Source organism: Zophobas morio, unplaced genomic scaffold (genome assembly GCF_036711695.1).
Source record: "Zophobas morio isolate AGI-343-1 ecotype UQ-CSIRO unplaced genomic scaffold, CSIRO_AGI_Zmor_V1 ptg000014l, whole genome shotgun sequence".
Taxonomy (NCBI): Eukaryota; Metazoa; Arthropoda; class Insecta; order Coleoptera; family Tenebrionidae; genus Zophobas; species Zophobas morio.
Window position 1 is genome coordinate 12,308,346 of NW_026972119.1, and position 23,156 is coordinate 12,331,501.

Below are 23,156 nucleotides of genomic sequence, written 5' to 3' on the forward strand. Positions count from 1 at the left end.
TTTTTTTTAAATACACATTTGACAGTATGTCAAAATCAATTAATTAATTAAAAACATGATCAAAAATAGGGGTGGATTTTTGAAAACGAAAATTCGATCAAAGTACCATGGCTGACTTGATCACGTTTTTTCTTTGCTATGGAATTGGGAATGTTTCATTGCTACTAGCACTATATATTAATGGGGCTATAACAACAAATTAAAAAACGTCTAATTTGGACTTGACTATATGAAAAGCAGAGTTAAAAATATACCTTATGTGTACAAATGATTTATTTCCACTTAACCATTAAATAAACATTACAGGAAGTATGTTCTTGGTTTGCGGACAGAGAATCGGTTCATTGATTTATGTTGGATTCTCTTGGGCAACGGGAACCGAATCTTCGAATCATGGAACTGTTTCACTTGAGGCCTTCTAGTATTAGCCGCTTTCACTTCCTCTACTTTGATAATCTGAAACCCCGAAATCAAAAAAACTAAATCCAACAACATTGACAACGCACCTGAATTGAATGCGCCCTAGCACGATGGCGCGCCCCCATGTCCCTATAACACTGTGTAACAGCCCCGGACACGCTTAAATCTCTGTACTCCCGGTACATGTTGTGAGTCCCTGACCGAGAGTCATATCTCAGCCAAATACCAAAATTCTTGATTTTTGTGGGACTCCTTTCAAAGATTTGCTTGACAGACACTATTTCACCCGTGGACTTCTTGAACTTTTTCAATTGTCGCAAGAAGTACCAGAAACGAGATTTTGCCACAATCGGATCTGGGGCGAAGATCCTCATCCGGTACAAAGGAGTGTTGGTCTCTTTTTCAGTGGGCAGTTTACGCCCGATGACTTCATATTCTTGCAACTAAAAAATAGTTTCAGTAGCGAGGTGACAAGTGTGGTTATGCACGTGTAACGTATGGGTTGCGGCGGATATCGGGAAGTGTGGGGCGGTTAAGTATTAATTATGATACGATTGGGAATCAAGGTGAAACATAGGTGTTATTTTCATACAAAAGTGGGCGAAAAACGGAGTAAATTAAATAAAAATGAAAACAAACCTCTCCTTTCGCCTTCATGGCTGCGTTTCTTTCACGAAAAGGAAACGGAAACAGATGGGGGAAAATAAAAACTCCCTGTTCTGGAGAATTTGTGTATTCTATTGCCAACTTAACAACACATAATAAACGTGTGTGTTACAAGTTGCCTATCGCTTGTATTTTCAATTTTGCAAGATTGAAATCACAACGCTTTCTTATCATATATTCAAAATGACTTATTTCATCATTTAAGGTTAAATGTGTGCAATATCATGCAATAAACATTTGATGTAGTAATGATTATGTCGTCATGGAAAGAAATCAAATGATGGATTTAATATGTATTTTTAGCAATGTCCTTTGAATGTCGTGGCACTGTTCAAATATCTAATAATTCCGCCACTTTTTCTGCGGGTTTCCTTCAACGGACTTTCACCCTCTTTAGTAAATAATATAATTATTCGCTACTCAAAATCCTTAAGGTAAGTTTGAATTAGGCGCCATGGTGTAGGCCTAAATGCAACCAGCAATTCTTCCTAAAATCTACCCGGGCCTGAGCAACCTTGTTCGCATGCGAACTTGAAGTTACTGGACGTATGGGTTTTACTTTCTTTAAGGGATAAGTAGTAATCTTAACTGCTGATACGTGTTAAACAATGGCTATGTGCACACATATAAAAAAAAAACATTTGGCGCCCCTGAGGTTTTACGTTTTTAAAAAATTCAATTGGGACCCCCAAGAAAGTTTCACCTTCTTTAAAAAAGCAGTTGGAGCCCTCGAGAAGGTTTCACATTCTTAAACAATCAGTTGAAGTTCCCAAGAAAATTTCACCTATAAAAAAAGACAGTTGGGACCCCGAGAAGGTTTCACCTTTACAAAACAAGGCAGTTGGGACCCTTGAGAAGGTTTCAGTTCTCAAAAAAATCACTTGCGTCCACCCAAAAGATTTCACTTTCTTTAAAAAAAGGCAGTTAGGACCTTCGAGAAAATTTCACCTTAAAAAGGTAGTTGGGGTTTTCGAGAAGTTTCACATTCTTAAAAAAACAGTTGAAGACCCCAACACAGTTTCACCTTAAAAAAAACAACTGGGACCCCTGAGAAAATTTCACATTCTTCAGAGACACTTGGGATTCCGGAGAAGATTTCACCTTCCTAAAAAACCAATTGGGGACCCCGAGAAGGTTTCATCTTTACAGAACAAGGCAGTTGGGACCCTTGAGAAGGTTTCACATTCTCAAAAAAGTCAGTTGCGTCCACCCAAAAGATTTTACCTTCTTTAAAAATAGGTAGTTGGGACCTTCGAGAAAATTTCACCCTCGGTTTCACCTTCTTAAAAAAGGTAGTTGGGGCGCTCGAGAAAGTTTCACATTCTTAAAAAACCAGTTGAACACCTCAAGACAGTTTCACCTTAAAAAAAACAATTTGAGAAGATTTGATATTCTTAAGAGACATTTGGCACCCTGAAGAAGGTTCACCTTCCTAAAAAACAAGTTGGAGACCCCGAGAAGGTTTCACCTTTACCGAACAATGCAGTTGGGACCCCTGAGAAGGTTTCACTTCTCAAAAAAGTCACTTGCGTCCACCTAAAAGATTTCACCTTCTTTAAAAAAAAGGCAGTTAGGACTTTCGAGAAAGTTTCATATTCTCAAAAAAATACACTTTTGGACCTCCTCCAAAGATTTCACCTTCTTTGAAAAAAGGCAGTTGGGACTTTCGAGAAAATTTCACCTTCTTAAAAAAGGCAGTTGGGCTTCTCGAGAAGGTTACACATTCTTAAAAAAGTAGTTGAAGACAATTTCATCTTAAAAAAAAAGCAATTGGGACCCCTGAGAAGAGTTCACATTCTTAAGAGACACTTGAGACCCCGGAGAAGGTTCAACAATCTGAAGAGACACTTGGGACCCCGGAGAAGGTTTCACTTTCCTAAAAAAACAGTTGGAGACCCCGAGAGGGTTTCATCTTTACAGAACAAGGCAGTTGGGACCCCTGAGAAGGTTTCGCATTCCCAAAAAAGACACTTGTGGGCCCCCAAGAAAATTTCACCTTCTTAAAAAAGGCAGTTGGGACTTTCGAGAAGGTTTCACATTCTTAAAAAACTAGTTGAAGACCCGAAGACAGTTTCACCTTAAAAAAAACAATTGGAACCCCTGAGAAGATTTCAAATTCTTACGAGACACTTGGGATCCCTGAGAACGTTTCACAATCTTAAGAGACACTTGGAGGCCCCGAGAAGGCTTCACCTTTACAGAACAGGGCAGTTGGGACCCCTGAGAAGGTTTCACATTCTAAAAAAAGACACTTTTGGGCCCCCTAAAAGGATTTCACCTTCTTAAAAAAGGCAGTTGGGACCTTCGAGAAGGTTTCACATTCTTAAAAAACTAGTTGAAGACCCAAAGACAGTTTCACCTTAAGAAAAACAATTGGAACCTCTGAGAAGATTTCACATTGTTAAGAGACACTTGGGACCCCTGAGAAGGTTTCACAATCTTAAGAGACACTTGGGACCCTGGATGTTTCACCTTCCTAAAGAACTAGTTGGAGACTCCGGGAAAGTTTCATTTTTACAGAACAAAGCAGTTGCGACCCCTGAGAAGATTTCACATTCTTAAATAAGACACTTGGGTCCCCCTAAAAGATTTCACCTTCTTTAAAGAAAGGCAGTTGGGACCTTCGAGAAAGTTTCAACTTCTTAAAAAACTAGTTGAAGACCCGAAGACAGTTTCACCTTAAGAAAAACAATTGGAACCTCTGAGAAGATATCACATTTTTAAGAGAGACTTGGGACCCCTGAGAAGGTTTCACAATCTTTAGAGACACTTGGGACCCCGGAGAAGGTTTCACCTTCCTAAAAAACCACTTAGAGACCCCGAGAAGGTTTCACCTTTACAGAACAGGGCAGTTGGGACACCTGAGAAGGTTTCACGTTCTCAAAAAGACACTTTTGGGCCCCCCAAAAAGATTTCACCTTCTTTAAGCAAAGGCAGTTGGGACCTTCGAGAAGGTTTCACATTTTTAAAAAACTAGTTGAAGACCCGAAGACAGTTTCACCTTAAGAAAAACAATTGGAACCCCTGAGAAGATTTCACATTGTTAAGAGAAACTTGGGACCCCTGAGAAGGTTTCACAATCTTTAGAGACACTTGGGACCCCGGAGAAGGTTTCACCTTCCTAAAAAACCACTTAGAGACCCCGAGAAGGTTTCACCTTTACAGAACAGGGCAGTTGGGACACCTGAGAAGGTTTCACGTTCTCAAAAAGACACTTTTGGGCCCCCCAAAAAGATTTCACCTTCTTTAAGCAAAGGCAGTTGGGACCTTCGAGAAGGTTTCACATTTTTAAAAAACTAGTTGAAGACCCGAAGACAGTTTCACCTTAAGAAAAACAATTGGAACCCCTGAGAAGATTTCACATTGTTAAGAGAAACTTGGGACCCCTGAGAAGGTTTCACAATCTTAAGAGACACTTGGGACCCCGAAGGTTTCACCTTCCTAAAAAACCAGTTGGAGACTCTGAGAAAGTTTCACCTTTACAGAACAAGGCAGTTGGGACCCCTGAGAAGATTTCACATTCTTAAATAAGACACTTGGGCCCCCCTAAAAGATTTCACCTTCTTTAAAGAAAGGTAGTTGGGACCTTTGAGAAAGTTTCACATTCTTAAAAAACTAGTTGAAGACCCAAAGACAGTTTCACCTTAAGAAAAACAATTGGAACCTCTGAGAAGATATCACATTTTGAAGAGAGACTTGGGACCCCTGAGAAGGGGCAGTTGGGACCCCCGAAAGTTTTTACCTTCTAAAAAAAAGAAAAGACAGTTGGAGCCCCTGAAAAGATTTCACCTTATTAAAAAAAAAAAACAGTTGGGGATAGGGAAAAATTGTAAAATGACGTCATGATTTTTTAGGGGGACATCAAGGAAAAAAAAAATTGATTTAGCATACTTACGATGACAACCCTAGTTAAATTGCAAACTACATATTATTATACTATTTTGATTTTTTCCGCAAAAAATCAGAATGTCCGCCCCGATCTCAAATTTAATGAATTTTTCATTCGTTGTCAGACCCAGGGGCGGAGCTTAATTGCAAAATCTATATTTCCTTGCAAAATTTACCATTTTGAACACGTTTTAAGTTACTTTTTGTGAAAACCAAACTACGTTTATTACGAAAAAACAAAACATAAGCCCCGCCCACCCGCCCTACCTCAATTGTGACGATTTTTTTTGTTTGTCGTGAGGTGAGAGGCGGAGCTTAATTGCAAAATCAATATTTACCTACAAAAATTTAGCATTTGAAACAAGTTTTAAGTTTCTTGCTGCGAAAAGAAACCTTCGTATAAACGAAAAACAAAATATAAGCCCCGCCCACCCCCCTATCTCATTTGTGGCGATTTTTTTTGTTCATTGTGAGCCGAGAGGCGGAGTTTAATTGCAAAATCCATATTTACCTACAAAAATTTAGCATTTTAAACAAGTTTTAAGTTTCTTGTTGTAAAAAGAAAACTACGTATATTACGAAAAAACAAAATATAAGCCCCTACCACCCGCCCTATCTCAATTGTGACGATTTTTTTTTGTTCATTGTGAGCCGAGGGGCATAGCTTAATTGCAAAATCTATATTTCCCTACAAAATTTACCATTTTTAAGTTCTACGCGATAAAAAATATATTGTTTCTCTCACAATTAGAACTGAAATACTGCTTTCGTAGTGCTTTAACTATTGAAATACCCATCTCAAAAGTAGTAGCATTCTCTACATCCCCTAAATGCTAAAGAATTAGAGGATAATATAAGGCTAATCCGTAAAACCTTAAATTTCAAATCTTCGAACGAAAATAGGCGGTTGCCATTGTCAAACAGGGTCGTATCTGCTTAACTCTATAATTAAAAAATCATTTCCTGAATACAACCTCGAAATTATTCAGATTTCAAAACGGCACGCATAGTTCACGAAAAGTTATTAAAGCGTTGTTGACCTAAATGACACTAAAAGAGCCACAACATTTTTTTAATACACAAAAATAGTAGCTGTACACTAATTTTTATAAGATTACGTGAATAGTCAAAAATAAACCGTCAAATGATAGACAATCGGAACAACACACGATTAACTGCGTATGCTATTTAATCAACAATAGACAGTTATTTTCATACTATGTATCGCTATGTATATACTACAGATGATAATAGTTTTTGCTTTATATTTACAAATTTATTCGCTCATTACGTCTGATCCCAATTTGAAATAATTAATGTTTAAAATCAAATAATCTCGAAGTTCATATTTGCCGAGCACGCAATTAAACAATATTTACACATAGAGATTTATAAAAGAGATTAAAGAATCTTATTAACCGTCCAATAACAACTTAAATTTTTTCTATTTTTCTGATCTTTTGCCTTGTGCCACTGTATTTACCCACTGATAATTCAAATTTATAAATTTGACCCGACCTCTTGGGTTTTTAAACCAATAGCGTCAGTGATAACAATTGCAAATTATGAGTAATTTTATTTAGTGCGCGACCTCCGCTGGATAAATTGTTGTAACAAAGAAACCACAGAGTTCTGATTAACTTAAAAACACAGTAAGTATTCCACCCCAATTCATTACCTTATTTTATAAAATAATAAGAGAATTTGTTTAATTTTGCACTTTTTTAGATGATCTCAAACAAAATTGCTCTTTTGTTTCTAATCCTCCACGCAGGGTACACTGTTGTAATAAATGGCCCCATTTTCGACCCACCCCCACCAGACGAAGCGGCCAAAATGGCCAGATACATCATGGCCAATTCTGGTAATTAAATTTTAACGCGACTATTTATCAAATGACAGTTTTATTTTGTTAAGAATGGATTTCCATCGCTACCATTTCCACAATGAAAAATATAAAAGGCTATCCATTTAACGCGATACAGAGTGTGAGTGATGGGACACCTTCAAACAGCACGGGAGTCCCATATCTGTATTTAACAGATCTGGACGCCACATCGCAAGATCTTGCCGTAAAACGAAACAAATAATTTTAAACAGACACAAAACCTAGTGATTTTAGAAAGACAATCGCTGCACGATCACAGCTTCATTAGCTGAAACCGATTATTGTGACCGGAAAAAATATGACCCTGAGGACCCACGATGCGCCAGATTGATGATTACTGGGCGAATGCTCAAAGTAAGTAAAGTGCACTCAGAACAAAAATACAGGGCATTGTTTTAGTTGGACAAGAAAAGTCCTGAATATCAGTTTGGCGAAAACGCACTGTTCTCAAAACATCCAGTAATGAAGTCATGGCCAAAGGGTAATAAGAAACAAAAAATTTGTTTGTTGATATTTTTAGTGTGTGTTTTTAGATCATAACTTCTACGTCACTAAGTTAGACATCGAACAACTAGCACTTTTTGATTTCTTTGGCGGCATCAAGTACATTTCCATTGAAGATTATTTTAACGTTTCTACCCACGTTTTTGAAGACATAATCTTTGAAAGGGTGGAATTTATTGAAATAACTGCATAACCTTTACCATACTGATACACAGCCCAACTTTATTTAAATGATACAATTTTCCTTTTTTTTACATCACAATCTAATCACAATAATTACAAAAAAATTAATTGTATAAACGCGCTATAGCAGCGGATACTTACTGAACTGCAATTAAAACGAAATGAAAAAATCCAAACAGTCTTTAATTCTCCAGGATTTTGGAACAAAGGTTTTGCGATGTTCGCCTCCTCCAGTGCATACTACTATTCTGATTCAAATTACTGTTAACGATAACGCTAGTGGCAGCATTCTGTACTGTTTTCAATTCAGAGTAACTGTTATTGTTGGACGCTTCACTGTCCACGTTAGAACTTTTGGCAGAAGTCAAAGGAAATATATCCTTCAAAGTATCATTAACCTTAAGATTAGTATAGTTAGCAGGCAGTTTAAATTTAATATTTTTGATAATCGCGTGTTTTTTGTGTTCAAACGAAGTCTCATAGTGAAGAGGTCTAGTTGGATATGGTGACAATATCTTCTGGCAAATCTCTGTAGACGTCGGCTCATTCCCTTTCCTTATTATACTACGGGTAGGAGGACTGTGAGGAGACAAAATCTTTTGGCATATATTGACGGATTCGGCCAAGTCGTACGGTTTTGACACATTATGTAGCAAGTCGTAATCGCAGTCCCTAAAAATCCAATCTCAAAAAAATTCTTGAAATACGAATCGCTTACCTGTGGATATTGTAGCTATTTTTAAACTCGTTGGTCTTAAAAGCTAGTTTCAAAGGTCCGTTTATTACAGTGCCGGTTCGGTTGTTTGGTTTTTTCACTGTTGAGTCCACCTTTGATTTACACGCTGGAGAGGCAGTGATAACATTGATAGCGTTGGGATTATCCACAGGTTTAGTCGACGGTTTCATAAGTAGCTGCTTCACTGTAGTGGTGGCGGATTCAACTTTTGTACCGGGATGAGTATTTTTTACGTGACGATACAAATTATCTTTGCGTCGAAAGCTGGTCTTGCAAATGTTACAGTTGTAAGCTTTTGTTTCTGCAAGAAGAAAGTTATACAGTTACGAAAAATCATTGAGGACGCGTTTCGCCAATAATGTTGGCTTCTTCGGCCGTAAACTAAACTACTGCTTAAACCACAGCATGAGTTAAACACCATCGTTACTTTTAAATATTGTAGTCGACGCGATGTAAACTACCGTGACACCGAGTTTAAGCTTAAATACAAGAAAGTCTAAAAAATTCAAAGTGGAAATAACTTGCAATGAAACAGTCTTACAGTATAGAATAGATGCATACAATGTAAGCTCAATACCCACGATGGTAGAACATATGATCGAAAAAAAAAGTCGTCTGGTAAGCCATGAAATTGATTTTTTAGAATTTCAGCTATTTGACAGTTATTTGACTGCAAATGTTAAGCCGAACAAGGAATGCGTTGGTGTTACCAACATAATTTTTAACAATACATTTCAATGCTTGCTAGACGGCTTTTTTTCCATCCTATACTATACTACTGCACTACGAACCGCAATGAATGTTGTATTAATTCCTATAACAAACTTAATAAATAAATACTTACGTCAAAATGTATTTCTAGACGTTCTTAAATTAACAATAGGAGGCAATAAATAAAAAAAAAATATACATAGATCCATCTCTTTTTGAAATGCTATTAAAAAACCAAATTACATAATTTCAGGTCAGATAAATGACCACCAAACTGTTTCAGCATTCAAGTTGACAATAAGTTGTCATCTTTAGCTTAGAAGCTTAATTATGTTGGTCTCAAAATTTAAAATGAAATTCAATCTGATTTTTTACTTCCCGAGCGTAAGCAAAGGAAGTATTGTAATCGAGTCCGTCGGCCGACTCTCTACTTTTACGTTTTCTCGATCTTTCATGACCCCTAGAAGACGAAGAAATAGGTCTCCCATTTCCGTCTGTCTGTCCGTCTGTCCGTCTGTCCGTCTGTCCGTCTGTTGTCACGGATTTTTATTAGACAGATAATAATCCAGGTTTGCCAACAGACTCAGTCAACTTTGTTTTAAATCTTAGATTCTTCCGCTTGTCAAAATAAAATTCAATTCCCATTTTACATTAAATAAAATAAGTCAGTGAAATGGAGAAAGGAGGGTGGTTGGAACTAACTTTGGCTTTTTTCTAGTTTTATGAACAAGTAGTAGCCCCGCCCACCCACCCTCTTTTCATTTCAGTGACTACTCTTAATATTGTTAAGTCTTATCTTAGCAAGTTTTAGCCCCGCCCACCCACCCATTTTATTAAAGGGTATGTGATTAAAAAATCAGATTTATGTTAACAAGTGCTAGCCCCCCCACTCGCCCTCTATTTTCTTGGAGGATATGTCATTTGTTACAGTCAGTTTTATATTAGCAAGTGCTAAGATGAGATCAGATAAAAACACAGAAAAAAATTGTCTACGCCTTTATGGCAAATTTTTACACCAAAATTACACGTTGTGTTTTTTAAAACTGATATTTGTTTGATGCGGCTGTAATTTTAAACAAAACTTTAATGTCTATTATTGTTTTTTACTTCCCGAGCGTAAGCAAAGGAAGTATTGTAATCGAGTCATTCGGCCGACTCTCTACTTTTACGTTTTCTCGATCTTTCATGACCCCTAGAAGACGAAGAACTAGGTCTCCCATTTCCGTCTGTCTGTCCGTCTGTCCGTCCGTCTGTCCGTCCGTCTGTCCGTCCGTCTGTCCGTCCGTCTGTCCGTCCGTCTGTCCGTCCGTCTGTCCGTCTGTCCGTCTGCCCCCGGATTTTATTAGACAGATAATCTCCGAAAGTACTCGACCGATTGTTGTGAAATTTTGTACTTATATTAAGAATATCATGTAGATGGTAAAACGCTAACCAAAATTTGTCGAATCATCCCCACCACTAAAGCGATGACGTCACTTCAAAATTGTACATAGTAAATGGGTTTTCAATTGTATAAAATAACATAGTCCTACACATGTAGTTTACAACTCTGAATCGACTTTTCACCCGAAACGTCCAGATTTTTGGAAAAAAAAGTCAAAATTATAAAACAACATTTTGAAATTTAATTTTTAATCTGCTAACCAGAATGCTTTGAAATGTTGCAGATGTTTTAAGGCTATAAAGAGCATCATAAATCTTTAGTCAAAAAATATTTGCTTATCCCCTCCAAAAACTTGATGACGTCAGCTCAAAAGTTTGTGGAATAAATCATATCTAAAATGTACAAAATATGATGAGTCTGTACTTGTGAACTATCACTCCATTCATATTTTTTGGATTTGCATATACAGGGTGACTCAAAAAAATTAATGAATGCGTAAATATATTTTATTGATTTAATCAGGAACTACAAAACCGAATGCTCTGAAATCTTGCAGATGTTTTAAGGTCATAAAGAGCATAATAAATGTTTAGTCAAAATATATTTGCTTATCCCCTCCAAAAACTTGATGACGTCAGCTCGAAAGTTTGCCGAATAAATCATATCTAAAATGTACAAAATATGATGAGCCTGTACTTGTCATTTATCACTCCATTCATATTTTTTGGATTTGCATATACAGAGTGACTCAAAAAAATTAATGAATGCGTAAATTTATTTTATTGATTTAATCAGGAACTACAAAACCGAATGCTTTGAAATCTTGCAGATGTTTTAAGGTTATAAAGAGCATAATAAATTTTTAGTCAAAATATATTTGGTTATCTTCTACAAAAAACTGATGACGTCAGCTCAAAAGTTTTCCGAATAAATCGTATCTAAAATGTACAAAATATGATGAGTCTGTACTTGTGATTTATCATTCCATTCATATTTTTGGATTTGGATATGCAGGGTGACTCAAAAAAATTAATGAAGGCGTGAATTTATTTTATCGATTTAATCAGGAATTACAAAACCGAATGCTTTGAAATCTTGGGAATATTTTAAAGTTATTATAAGCATGGTAAACTTTTGTTCAAAATGTATTTCTTCATCCCTCCTAAAAAAATTGATGACGTCACCCTTAAATTTTGCTGAATAAATCCTATCTAAAATGCAAAAAATATGATGAGTTTGTACTTGTGATTTATCATTCCATTCATATTTTTTAGATTTTCTTAAGAGGTGGTTCAAAAAAATTAATGAAGTCAATTTATTTTATTGATTAAATTAAAGGCAACACTTATTATTAGTATTACACCTCAACCAACCCAATTTGGTAGACACAAAATTTGTTAAAGGAAAAACTCGGTTGAAACATAAGGGTAGCACGCTTATTTACATCGACTTTAACATTACAGACCTGCATTTGTTTTATGCGATCACTTGGTTCCGCGAATGTGAAATAGACATGTTTATAATCAACCAATTGTGAATTTCTCCGTCAAGAATTAAAATAAAACCCAATGTTTTATATAATAAGCGGAAGTCGAAGCAATAAAACCGATGGTCGTTTTGTTTACAGTTTCTCTGTTTGACTCACACGTATGCTGTTACGCTTGTCATCTTAAATTAAGATTGTTTATACATAAACGATTTTCAGTTGCCGTATACGTGAGTAAATTGTTTCGTTATTTTATTGATTATAAAAAATCAATATTTAAAACGACCCAATTCATTTTCCCGAAAATTTGGGAGTACAATAATTTTATTCTTAGTATTACACTACATCTATCCCAACTGATATACGTGTCCTTGCAAAGATGTTGACGTCATCGCAATTTTTTTTAAATTCCCACTACAAAAATGTAATGAGAAAAAAACACAATAGCCATGCAGTCGTCAAGTTTCCGACAGCGAGGGAAGTACTGTCTAAACTCTTTAGACCAATTTTTTTAAATAATATTAATATATTAATTTTAATGGTGGTGTCCCGGTTTGAATTAAAATTTCGCAGTGATAAAAAAAAACAACGCTGCGAAGCCGCAATTGGAAAAAAAAGAAAAGAAAAATCGTTCAAATATAGGCAACGATGCATTTTCAGAGGAATTTCATCCTACTAAATGTTTCCTTAATATATACGTGTAGTCATCTTTTCACAACAACAAACTTAAAACATGTTTAAAATGGTAAATTTGTATAGGGAAATATCGATTTTGCAATTACGCTCCGCCCCTCGACTTACGACGAATAAAAAAATTTATCAGAATTGAGATAGAGCGGGTGGGCGGGGCTTATATTTTGCCATCTTTTCACCACAATAAACTTAGAACATGGTTCAAATGGTACATTTTTGCAAGGAAATATGGACTTGCAATTATGGGATGGAGTCTAATGGCAAAATCGATATTTCCTTATACAAATTTTCCATCTTAAACATGTTTTAAGTTTCCTGTGGCGAAAAGAAGTCTAAGCATATTAAATCAATAAGGCAAAATGTAAGCCCGCCCACCCGCCCTATCTCAATTGTGGTGATTTTTTTATTCACCGTAAACCAAAAGGGCGGAGCTTAACTGCAAAATACTTATTTCTTTACAAGGAATTAAAAACATGTTTTTGAGTATCGTGTTGTCCAAAGAATACCATGTATATTAAGAAAAAAAGGCAAAATATAGACCCCACCCACTCACCCCATCTCAATTTTGATGATTTTTTTCATTCTCGGAAACTTAAAACACGTGTGAAATGGTAAATTTTTGTAAGGAAATATGGATTTTACAATTAGGCTCCGCCCATAGGTCTGCCAACAAATGAAAACTTCATTACTATTTAGATCAGGACAGGTATGGGTGGGGCTTACCCTTGGGCTTTAATTTTTTCTTAATATACATTGTATTCTTTGAATAACACGATACTCAAAAACATGTCTTACATGGTAATTTCTTGTAGAGAGGATTTTGCAATTAAATTCCGTTCCTTTGGCTCTCGACGGTTAAATCCTATCACAATTGAGGTAGGGCACTGGGCGGGGCTTATATTTTGCCTTTTTTCTTAATATACGTAGTCGTCTTTTCAGAACAAGAAACTTAAAACGTGTTTAAAATAGTAAATTCTTGTACACAAATATGGATCTTGCAATTAAGCAGCGCCTCTTGATCTGACAACGAATGAAAAATTCATCACAATTGAGAATTAAGATCGGGGCGAACATGGGTGCGGCCTAATCTTTGGCTTTCTTAATATACATAGTATTCTTTGAACAACACGATACTCGAAAACATGTTTTTACTTCTTGTAGAGAAATAAGGGTTTTGCAATTAAGCTCCGCCCCCTTGGCTCACGACGAATAAAAAACCCTATCTCATCACAATTGAGATAGGGTGGGTGGGCGGGGCTTACATTTTGGCTTTTTTTCTTAATATGTGTCACAACAAAAAACTTAAAACATGTTTAAAATGGTAAATTTGTATAGGGAAATATCGATTTTCCAATTACCCTCCGCCCCTTGGCCTGACAACGAATGAAAAATTGTTGTTAGTTTTCTTTGTACATATAGCACGAATACTTAAGTACATATTTTACATGGTAATTTCTCGTAAAAAATAAGGATTTTAAAGAAAATCATCAGAATTGAGATAGGTGGGTGGGGCCTATATTTTGGATTTTCTTTTTCTTAATATACGTAGCCATCTTTTCACAACAAGAAACTTAGAACATGGTTAAAATGGTACATTTTTGCGAGGAAATATGGATTTTGCAATTATGAGGCGAATTCCAAATCGATATTTTCTTATACAAATTTTCTATTTTAAACATGTTTTAAGTTATAAAAACAAGTCTACACATATTCAAACAAAAAGGCAAAATGTATGCCCCCCCACCCGCCCTGTCTCAATTGTGATGATTTTTTTTATTCGCCGTGAAACAAGAGGGCGGAGCTTAACTGCAAATTACTTATTTCTTTACAAGAAATTAAAAACATGTTTTTGAGTATCGTGTTGTCCAAAGAATACTATGTATATTAAGAAAAAAGTCAAAATATCAACGCCGCCCACCCACCCCTTCTCAATTGTGATGATTTTTTATTCTTAGAAACTGAAAACACCTTTAAAATGGTAAACTTTTGTAAGGAAATATGGATTTTACAATTAGGTTCCGCCCCTAGGTCTGCCAACGGATGAAAACTATTACTATTTAGATCAGGGCAGGTGGGTGGGGCTTAATCTTTGACTTAAAATACATATTTCTTAATATACACAGTATTCTTACAATAACACGATACTCAAAAACATGTCTTACATACGTAGTAATTTCTCGTACAGAAATAAGGATTTTACAGTTAAGCTCCGCCCGTCGGCTTAGGACAAATAAAAAAAATCATCAGAATTGACATAGGGCGGGTGGGTGGGGTTTATATTTTGCCTTTTTTTTATATACATAGCCATCTTTTCACAGCAAGTTTGTAAGATTTCAGAGCATTCGGTTTTGGAGTTTGAAAGTTAAATTACCAAATATTGTTATATGTATAATTATTTTCCCAAAGTTATAAATATCACTGTAGTAATACATTTTCCATAATTTAGTTTTCATTGACTCGATTGTCTCAACAAAATAACAACCAATTGATATTTATTTAAATATAACACACATTAATAAAATATTTTCATCTTCTGGCAAACTTGTGTGAATACAGTTAAAACGACAGCGCGAAATCGCATTTGAAAAATTAAAAACGGCGACCATATGTTGATTTTGTGTTATGATTTATGCGTTCTATGACAGGAACTTTTGAACGATTGGTCTCGGACACGCTTCTCACAGCGACGTGTGTACAGAACAACATTATTGTGGTTTAGACCATATTTAACATGTGTTTTTTTTCCCTGAGCGTAAGCTAAGGAGGTATAGAACAGTACGAAAAAAGTAGTCTCCCGTTTCCGTCTGCCTGTCTGTATCCATTTTAATTAGATACGTAATCTCCGAAACTGTTGGACCGATTGTTGTCAAATTTTGTACATACATTAGAAGGATCATGTGGATGGTTAAATACTAACCAAAATTTTGCTAATCATCCTCACCAACAATTTGATGACGCGATTTAAAAAAATTCTATGTCTATTTGATTTAACTGTTATACAACAATATACTCCTGTAAGTGTGGTTTACGAATTCGCTTTGCGTTTTCCCCTAACCGTTCAAATTTTTGCAAAAACATGGTGCACGGTATAATAGTAATGTACCATTAGCGTAAGACATCCTGTTCGTGGCCTAGTGGTTGAGCGTGAGAAATACGGACCGGACATCGCGCGTTCGATTCCAAATTTGGCTTTTCGTTTTTTTTTCTTTTTTTCTCTCGCATTGTGTATTATCTATATTTATTACGTCATAGCACTTTTTCGAAATCGTGAGAATACGTCCGTCGTTATTTAATAAAAATAATAATAATATTCAGAACATCCTCAAAGACAAACTCATTCAAATCAAAACAATTTTTACTTCCCGAACGTAAGCTAAGGAAATATAGTAATTGAGTCCATTGGACGAATGGCCACTTTTGTATTTTTTGTCTTGCATTGGTAATGGCTTGTTACTAGTATTATCTATGTTAATCACGTCATCACAGAATTGTTTATTCATCAAATTAAGAATGAGTACCTCTATTTTCTTGAACATAGAGACAGCACCCGGCGATTTTTAATAATGATAAAATAATAATTGAAATTTGCGTTCCCGTGGCGCAGGGATTGGGGAGTACTATTGATGCCGGTTCATCCGTTCACCGAAAAGAATCGAGGAATTTTTATGACTTGGTTTAGTTGGGTCCTCAAGAAACCCCAGATGTGTTATTTACAATTTGTCAAGTACTTAACAATAACACTTAGTGATTTCGAAAAACTGCAGAACAAAAATGTATCAGTTGTACTTGCGGAGTCGTGTTGCCTCAAGAGCAGTTACTATTTTATTTGATGTGTTTGTGTGTCGAATAATTAGAGCACAACTTCTTTTAATTGATTTGTACAACTGGTTCTTAAGATATTTAACCGTTTCCATACATTCTAGAGACCCTGTATAAAAATTATCAGAAAACAAACATTTTTTATATTTTTTGTTGTTCCATATAATCATCAACACCAGTATTGCTGGTTACCTAATGGGCACCATACAAGCTTTTTGGCCTATTATAGTTATAACGCAATGTTAAATACAGTGCAGTTCTTCCCAAATTGTATGGAAATTGATGAACAGTTCGCAAAGAAAACTGATAACATAAATTGATTCAATAAATTGTAGAATTTCATTACAATGATTTTTTTACGGAAAGCTTAAGATTAAAGATATGGGTAGTTATTAAACAACGTGTAAAGGATGTTAGTTAGGGTTTGTAAGGAAGATAGCAAACTTGTGACTTTTCGTCCCCAATTACTATTGATTTTTGTAATAATGATTGGGACTAAATGTCACAAAATTCTGCAATAAAAATCACATCACATAATTGTTGCACATGGTGGTTTATTATTAATTACTATAATTTTTACAGTGGTACTTATGACTTCAGTTGCTGGCTGCAGAAAAATGTTCTCGATTACCATAATCAGTTTTATACAAGAGAGATAATTTATAATATTAAATTGTGACATGTCTAAAAGGGCTGGATGGTTTTATTTAAGTTATGATTGAGATTTAATAACTTCTCATTCAAAATTTTTGTAAAAAATAAATTGCAGTATTCAAGATTTAACTTTTAACACTAGTTCGCTTTGAAAACACAGTCGAACAATTTTAGAAAAATTTCTTGTTACAAGCATTCTGAAAATGTATTCTGAAAGTTTATTTTCTGCTGAATAACTATCTAATAACACATTATGCCTACGTCGTCAGAAAAAAATTTTTTTGGAGATTGTTCATAGACAGTTCCAGTTAAAGGTGTACTATTGCAAAATGGGAATAAATATCTAGTACTGCCGACTGCATACTTCATACAAACTGCAGAAACATTAGTAAAGGATGTTAGGGTTCAACACTTGTTAAACTGTATTAACAACAAAAAGTTTGAGTGAAATTTGATAGACGATTTAAAAATTGTAGCTTTAGTAACTGGCTTCCAATCTGGATATACCAAGCATATGTGCTTCTTATGCAAGTGAAATACAAGAGAGAAAGCATTTCAACATCTGAAAACAATATTTCCTAAGCTTTCTGCTGCTAACATAAACCAAGGTAAAAACTAAAATGTTACAGTGAATTTCAGTTTTCATATTATGTACGTTTTCTATATTTAGGAATTTTCATTCGGCCTGAAATTCGAATGAAGGATCAAATGTTCTACGTCTATTTGAATGGTATGGAAAAATTTACTTGGGAATCAATTAGCTTAGTGATCAGTGAATTTTTAGGAAACAAACGTTCCACAAATTATGTCTCATTTAAATTTCTTTGTTGATAATCTTTTCATCGAAAAATCAAGAAAGTCGAAGAAAGATTTAAGAGAAAGACCCAAGTATCTATTCTTTCCGAATACATGAGGCTTTTATAAAGAGATAGATCCTTCTACATATTCTAGGCAGGTTAAATATTCGTAGACATAATTAAATATCTGTCGACAGAAATCTGTGAAACATTTTTTTAGTGCTTCTTGCGCGTTTTTCTATGTAAAATTAGAATTCACTTCATTTTTTTTAATTGTTCACAGGACGACAATATAAATTTGAATATATTTTTTTGACGACATGGGTATATTATATCTTTTAAGAGTTGTTCAGCACAAAATTACCTTTCCGACCATGTTTAGAAAATATATGTAACAAAAACACTGTCATACTGTGAAATTATTAGTGCGTAAATGTCATCGTGAATTCGAAGAGGGAAAAGAGATTTTATGTTGGTTTAGGTCGATTTATAAACTTGCCGCTGACGTTGCTGTTCACCGTTGACGTTGCCGTTGTAAGATACATACGCAGCGAAGGTATGCGTCGTTTATTAATCCGGAATTCCACTGGGGCAACACTGAACGACATGTTGCTTGATACTTGTTGCTTAGTGTTGCCTGTTGTAGGCGTGCGACAATGTGGCATAAAATTTCAATTAATGTCGCTGTATGTTCCTTCTATGGAAAGATTTTGTGTAGCATGCGTCAATGCCGCATGCTACATGTTGCCTCAGTGGAATTCCGGCTTTATATCATACGTTGACGTTGCCGTTGAAAGTTGGCACGTCGTTGGGGTGACGTTCGAGATGATCAACTTTTAACTTTCGCCATTAAGTTGCCGTTGGGTTTTCAACCAATTAAATTGTGGTAGTATACAGTGCTGTCAACTTCAAATTTTGATAGAGATAATGAGGTCCACTATTATATTAAGCCGTTTAATCACCGAAACCCTCATATTTTAAATAGCAGCCATCATTTTCTACATTGTAGCTTTCTGTCCGTACAGGTTTTTTATTTCTTATAGAGAAACAAGGGTTTTGCAATTAAGTTCCGCCCCCTTGGCTCACGACGAATAAAAAAATCATCACAATTGAGATAGGGTGGGTGGGCGGGGCTTTTTTTCTTAATATATGTAGTCATCTTTTCACAACAAGAAACTTAAAACATGTTTAAAATGGTAAATTTGTATAGGGAAATATCGATTTTCCAATTACCCTCCGCCCCTCGGCCTGACAACGAATGAAAAATTTTTTTTGTTAGTTTTCTTTGTATAACACGATTACTTAAGTACATATTTTACATGGTAATTTCTCGTAAAAATAAGGATTTTAAAAAAATCATCAGAATTGAGATAGGGTGGGTGGGCGGGGCCTATATTTTGGTTTTTTTTCTTAATATACTTAGCCATCTTTTCACAACAAGAAACTTAGAACATGGTTAAAATGGTACATTTTTGCAAGGAAATATGGATTTTGCAATTATGAGGCGGAACCTAATTCCAAATCGATATTTCCTTATACAAATTATTTATTTTAAACATATTTTAAGTTATGAAAACAAGTCTACACATATTCAAACAAAAAGGCAAAATGTATGCCCGCCCAACGAATGAAAACTTTATTACTATTTAGATCAGGGCAGATATGGGTGGGGCTTAATCTTTGGCTTTAAATATTTCTTAATATACACACTATTCTTACAATAACACGATACTCAAAAACATGTCTTACATACCCAGTAATTTCTTGTAAAGTAATAAGAATTTTGCAATAAAATTCCACTCCTTTGGCTCTCGATGATTAAAAAAAAGCGTCACAACTGAGACAGGGCGGGCGGGCGGTACTTATATTTTGTATTTTCTTAAATACGTAGTCGTCTTTTCAGAAAAAGAAACGTAAACATGTTTAAAATGATAAATTCTTGTAGACCAATATTGCAATCGATCTGACAACGAATGAAAAATTCATCACAATTAAGAATTAAGATCGGGGCGGGTATGGGTGGGGCCTAATTTTTGGCTTTTTTTTTTTCTTAATATACATAGTATTCTTCGAACAATATGTTTTTATTTTCACGTAGAGAAATAAGGATTTTGCAGTTAAGCTGCGCCTTCTTGGCTCACGACGAATAATAAAAATTTATCACAATTGAGATAGGGCGGGTGGGCGGGGCTACATTTTGCCTTTTTTTCCTTAATATGTGTAGCCTTATTTCAACAACAAGAAACTTAAAACATGTCTAAAACGGAAATTTTTTGTAGTAATCAACTTAAATCCTCCACTTTTCTTCTACAACCACTTTAAATACGGCAAAAGTTGAACATCGAAGTTACTATCAATGGCAATTGAGTTTATAAATGACAATTTTCAACTGTGAAAGCAACGTCAGCGGGAACAGCAACTGCAACGGGAACTTCAACATCAACAGCAAGTTTATATATCCCACTTTTGTATTACGATTTATATGTGTTCCATGACTGCAATTTTTAAATACAAAGTCTCGGACACACCTCTCACAGCGACGTGTATACCAAACCATATTATTGTGATTTGGACCGTATTTAACATGTGCTTTTAATTTATGTAATGGGGAATTTGATTCAAGATGTAGTCTTAATGAAAAATGTGCCTTAATTAAAGGTTGCGGCTTTATTGTCATTTTGATATTTATTTAGTAATGTCAAAATTTACCGGGGCCGTGTAGTAATTCGCCTACCGGATTTAGTCCCCGTTAAGTAAGCATTTTCTGCTTGCCGCCTTGGTGATGGACTATAGCTCCAATAAACGACACCTTGTAACCCAAGAGACTATTGGGGTGGTGTATATCGAGCTGTGGTTAGAGAGAAAAAGCAGAAGGAATAATAAGCTGTATTTATGACATAAATAATTAATTTGTATGTTTTTAATTAACGTCACTAGAACACATTCCGCCATTTCAAAACACAACGTAGGGTTCCATTTTGTGGACTGTCGCAATTCATGGCCAGTTTTCAAAGTTTTCGCAGGTTTTTAAATTTTGTGCGCATGTCTCTATTTTGGTCGATTGTTTGAGTTATCACAACTTGAAATTAAATTTTCTCTACTACAAAGTTTCACCCTTATTTTGAACCTAGAAAGACCTGACGTGAATCATTAATACGTAACTGTTAACACACAAAACCTACCGTTCTGTATCCTTGAGAAACGAAGAAAACTTGCTTTTCTCTGTATTATTTTACATAAGCACTTGATCAGTCGTATTTATGCTGGTACGTATTTAAAACAATGCGCCTGTTAAAAGTTTAAAAACAAAACTTTTTCGCACTCTGAAATAACGTAGTAGCAAAAGAAAACAGCGGTTTACTGACATCCACTCACGGCGCATGCGTCACATTTTTTTTGACATGGGTAACCAGATGACGTCATGACTCAACGATATAAGGGTTATCATACCTTTTCTATAGTTATCTTTGTATAATGTGTTAAATGAACAACTGCTGGGTATAAACAGTGGTGTTTTCTGTTGGCGAAACTCGTCAAACGCAGTTAAAGTTACGCGTTGCGGGTAAGTTTAAGGTGTTGTATTTGAAATATAGAGTCAAACTTTTACCTAAATGAATAAGTTGGTGGCGCTGCAAATCCTTATTGTTTATAAAAGTCCTTGAGCAAGTGTTGCACTCAAACGGACGAACCCGCAAGTGAGACCTGCGATGTACCGTTAAAGCCCACTTCAATTTAAACGTTTTGCCACACTGATCACACATGTGGGTTTTCTCATCTAAAAAAAATAGCAACTGGAGTTGGATTACACACAGTTGTTGAACTTACTTGAATGTGAAATTAAATGTTTATTTAAATTTGACGTGTTATTGAAATTCAGGCTGCACACTCTGCAAGTGTATGGTTTTTCACCTCGATGTATCAAAGTGTGAAGTTTGAGAGATTCTTTACTACGAAAAGCTTTACCACACTCTGAACACATAAAGGGCTTATCAGAAGAATGCAACAGACTATGTCTCTTTAATTTGCTTTTCTCGCGGAAGGATTTTTGGCAAACATTACAAGTAAACGGTTTGGTTCCTGTATGTTTCATCATGTGAACATCTAAATGGGATTTCGTTACAAAGTCTCTTGAACACTGATTGCATTGGAAGGGTTTTGTCTCTACAATAAGTAAAGTTGAGCACATGGTAACACGTACAGTAAATCAACTTACGGCCAGTACAATAAATGTGGTACTTAATATGCGATTTTGTGCTGAACTGTTTATTACAAATGTTACATTTAAACTGTAAAGGATCCTTTATAGTCGTGATATGATTGGGAATAACTATATTACGATAAACTCGCTTCGTTTGTGGAATTTTAACAGTTTTCGACTTATTTTTTCCTTTAATTTTTTGAATTAGTGGCGGCTTAATTTCATCACACTTCTTTTCATCGCTTCCATTTTGCACAACTTGTGAGATCTCTGACTTTTTCGGGGTTCCGTTGCAAGTAATCACCCCAGTGTGACTCTCGAATTTAATTACACTTTGTTGTTCGTGGTCTTTTTCGGCAGTTTCTGGTCCACATTCTGGAGTTTCGACTTTACAATCTGTTGTGTCGTTTTTACATTGGGCTTTTTCCTTAAGACATTGTTGGCATTTTTCTTCGTCAAGAAGAAGACACATGCGGCACTTTTCGTGCCCACACGAATCCCTCACCAGTCTGCTGGCGGCCCCGTTTGAAGTCTTTCTGCATTGAGGACAAACTATCCCGTACATTTTTACATTATAACTCGCTGTTTTTTACAATTAACATGTAGGTTAACAACTGAGGGTTACATCGCTGACAATGTTTAAAGTCGATTTAGGCCATGATTGAATTGCTACGAAAATTGTGTTTTAATTGATCTTGTAGCAATTTTGAATTGATTCACAATAAGTAAATCACGATGTAACAGATAACACGTTGTGATACCAATCAACAAACACTTCTACAGACAAATAATACCCTTCATGCCTGTCACTTGTCAGTAATTGACAATTGACAGTAAAAGGTGCTTTTTGGTGAGGTAACGACGAAACGTGTAATGAAGTTACGTTAAAAATAAACCCGTCCCGTATCAAACGCGTTAATTTTGACTATTGCTACCACTTTTTGATATAATTAATCATATTTTCATATCTGGAACAATTTTTTACGTTACCAATGACCAACTTAAATTTGAGCCGCCGGTTGTCGCGAAAACACGGTTAAAGTTTAAAATAAACGTCACTTTTCATTGCGGCGGCCATATTAACTGTCTCTCTAGCGGGAATATTTAAATTTGACAACAAAATTTACTT

General features: G+C 35.4%; 3 protein-coding genes across 3 annotated transcripts; 1 reads left to right on the plus strand and 2 right to left on the minus strand.

The window, feature by feature from the left end:
* Window positions 1-255: 255 nt before the first annotated feature.
* On the minus strand, window positions 256-1,137 carry LOC135129284 (large ribosomal subunit protein eL20). Its single transcript, XM_064056446.1, has 3 exons — window positions 1,060-1,137; window positions 507-863; window positions 256-456 (listed from the first exon to the last, which is right to left on the minus strand). Exons 1-3 carry the CDS (start codon window positions 1,075-1,077, stop codon window positions 301-303), a joined length of 531 nt encoding a protein of 176 aa, XP_063912516.1. The 5' UTR covers window positions 1,078-1,137; the 3' UTR covers window positions 256-300.
* A 5,385-nt stretch (window positions 1,138-6,522) lies between these two features.
* Window positions 6,523-7,725, plus strand: LOC135129293 (protein CREG1). The gene is made up of 6 exons (XM_064056461.1): window positions 6,523-6,626; window positions 6,703-6,838; window positions 6,892-7,046; window positions 7,097-7,216; window positions 7,262-7,343; window positions 7,396-7,725. The coding sequence occupies exons 2-6, from the start codon at window positions 6,703-6,705 to the stop codon at window positions 7,557-7,559; spliced, it is 657 nt and encodes a 218-aa protein (XP_063912531.1). The 5' UTR covers window positions 6,523-6,626; the 3' UTR covers window positions 7,560-7,725.
* LOC135129288 (zinc finger protein ZFP2-like) lies at window positions 7,557-23,055 on the minus strand. The gene is made up of 5 exons (XM_064056450.1): window positions 22,043-23,055; window positions 21,655-21,990; window positions 21,437-21,604; window positions 8,268-8,586; window positions 7,557-8,221 (listed from the first exon to the last, which is right to left on the minus strand). The coding sequence occupies exons 1-5, from the start codon at window positions 22,590-22,592 to the stop codon at window positions 7,732-7,734; spliced, it is 1,863 nt and encodes a 620-aa protein (XP_063912520.1). The 5' UTR covers window positions 22,593-23,055; the 3' UTR covers window positions 7,557-7,731.
* Window positions 23,056-23,156: the final 101 nt, after the last annotated feature.